We start from the raw sequence: 2,333 nt of genomic DNA, 5'->3' as shown, positions 1-2,333 counted from the left end.
TGCGAAACTGGTTCAACTGAATATTATACTCGCGAATTCATAGGAAAATGCAGCTTTGTGTGATCAGGTTGCACAAACGCAGGAGAACCTCGTAGTCGTTAAAGAAGAGAGGCTATTTCTATTGAGAAAGTTATTGCAACAGCAAGGCGAAGTTGATGCAAGTTCAGTATTACTAAGATCACAAATCAATAATAATTCATCATCTGTAAGCTCTGATGGTATAACACCTAAAAAGAGTTTGAAAAAACGGAATTCAACTGATGTTTCAGGTATTTATTGTAAACACATTTTCAATACAATTATAAAATACATATAAAAACGCTGACTTCGAACTTTTAGTTAATTCTCAAATTTCGATCTTAGAAAATATCACTATCTTACATTCTCTAACTGAGGGAACGCAATGCGAAACTTTTGGCTTATGAATTTGTCAAGATTCTCCTTTATGGTGTTACTAAAATTTAGTATCGAAACAAATACCGAAAAATCTCACGTGTATTTAGTTTATTTTCTATACTAAAATTTCCCACAAATTCAATCTAAAATATAATTGGGACCGACTACCATAAATTCTTATTTCAAGTATTTGACGCAACTCAGACTGCATTAAAAATTTTCTGATTTTGGGCACTTTGTTGTTTCAATTAAACAATACATGGAAACTTATATTCTGTATTCTGATTTTTAGACGGAAAAAGCAAACCAAAACGGTACAGTAAAGCAACTCGAAAAGTAGTACAATTAATACCATTGGACGTCCATGGAAGGCCAATATTTCCTATAAGTTTAGGAGATCTTACTGTTTATTCTTTAGGCGAAGTTGTTTCAGATCGACTCACTTATCATTCAGAAGATGTAATTTATCCCGTGGGTTATTGTAGCACTAGAGTTTTTGCTAGTTTAAGGGACGCGCGGATCAAAAGTTTGTACACTTGCAAAATATTAGATGGTGGTCCGAAACCGAGGTAATTCTTATACTTTCCGTCTCTGAATTTTAAATAAATAGAACCTGATAATTTTAGAAAAATCGAAAGAAGACTTAACGTGAAAGTAAACAAATAAAACTAAAGTTACTACATACTTTAATATGACAAGGATTTTTCAGATTCGAAATTGCTTCTGACAATGATCTCGATCAGCCGCTGGTGGGTTCCAGCCCTGACGAGTGTCATTCTCGTTTACTAACAGCGATTTCTTCCGCCTTGTGCTCACTTCCATCAAAGGGTGCAGATTTCTTTGGAATTTCACATCCTACCATACAAAATCTCATACAAAGTTCGCCAGGAACACGTAAACTCGCTATGTATAAACCGCAGCGTTTCGAGGTAAGTATTTTTTTAAATTATTATAAAATTAACCACTTCAAGTCTAGCGGCAAGTGGCGAAAAGTTAAGAATTGAATTACGGAAAACCAAAATGGCCCAAAACAATTTTAAAAAGTGACTTCAGTCTCCTTTATTACCGTACTCCAATTTGATTGAAAATGAGGAAGCACTAAGAGGGAATTTCGGATTTAATAATCTACATATTATACATGCTTTTTAACTAAGGTGAGCAAAAATCAAATGGCTGAAATGGGAGTTACTCCGATTGTTGAAGAAGAAACAGATCCGAGTCTCGGATTTGCTGCATTGCACCGACATTTTGCTCTTGCTAGTAGCTACAGAATCAAAGAAGAACCTAACGAACAAGACTTTTTAGCTTTGCAAGAACTTCTCGCATGATCTCTAGTCTGTTTAGTATTAATGCAGTTTATACTTGTATCATAAGATTCTCGTCTGTTTTATATGTAATAATAAGAAACTTTGAAACAATGGAATAGAAAATTTTTAGTTGCCACAAATAGGAACGGTAGAAACTTGTAAATATATGCAAATTTTAAAGCATTTCTAAGTTCATAAATCTTAAAAATCACGGTTAGCCTCGTTTGAGGGTCTGGTATGCATTAAGACTATTGTAAGACCAGAAATAAAAGATTGATAAACCCATGTTTCAGAAAAAGATTTGTTCCCCCTGTTTATACCTTACTGATTTGAGTCCAATTAAACCTACTTTAACGCCCAGTTTTAATTATTCTTTATTTCTCGAGTATGCTAAGACTTTTAAAACCAAATCAAAAAGCCGCCATATTCTTTTTAAGGCTGTTGGAACGGTGCGCACAAAAATGGCGAAATCTATGAGAAACTCAAAACTTACCAGCGGTGGATGATAATTCGGTTTTGAGGTTTTAAAAATGCACTCTGAAGATTTTCCTGATACCGAAAGGGGTTTCACGTTTGTGGGATATGCGCTTTCTATCTACTTTTTCGAAACAAATCGAGTAACTGCTAAAA

General features: G+C 34.3%; 1 protein-coding gene across 1 annotated transcript in view; it reads left to right on the top strand.

The window, feature by feature from the left end:
* Nucleotides 1–1,992, top strand: part of LOC117181253 (transforming growth factor beta regulator 1) — a 3,546-nt gene extending 1,554 nt beyond the window's left edge. The window contains exons 2-5 of the mRNA XM_033373817.1: nt 44–269; nt 689–965; nt 1,106–1,325; nt 1,551–1,992. Of these exons, the coding sequence (XP_033229708.1) occupies nt 44–269; nt 689–965; nt 1,106–1,325; nt 1,551–1,724 (897 nt within the window). The 3' untranslated portion in view covers nt 1,725–1,992. The remainder of the gene's footprint in view (nt 1–43; nt 270–688; nt 966–1,105; nt 1,326–1,550) is intronic.
* Nucleotides 1,993–2,333: the final 341 nt, after the last annotated feature.

This window comes from Belonocnema kinseyi, chromosome 10, assembly GCF_010883055.1.
Source record: "Belonocnema kinseyi isolate 2016_QV_RU_SX_M_011 chromosome 10, B_treatae_v1, whole genome shotgun sequence".
Lineage (NCBI taxonomy): Eukaryota > Metazoa > Arthropoda > Insecta > Hymenoptera > Cynipidae > Belonocnema > Belonocnema kinseyi.
The sequence above is the reverse complement of the archived record's forward strand: the minus strand, read 5'-3'. Positions and strand labels throughout refer to the sequence as shown.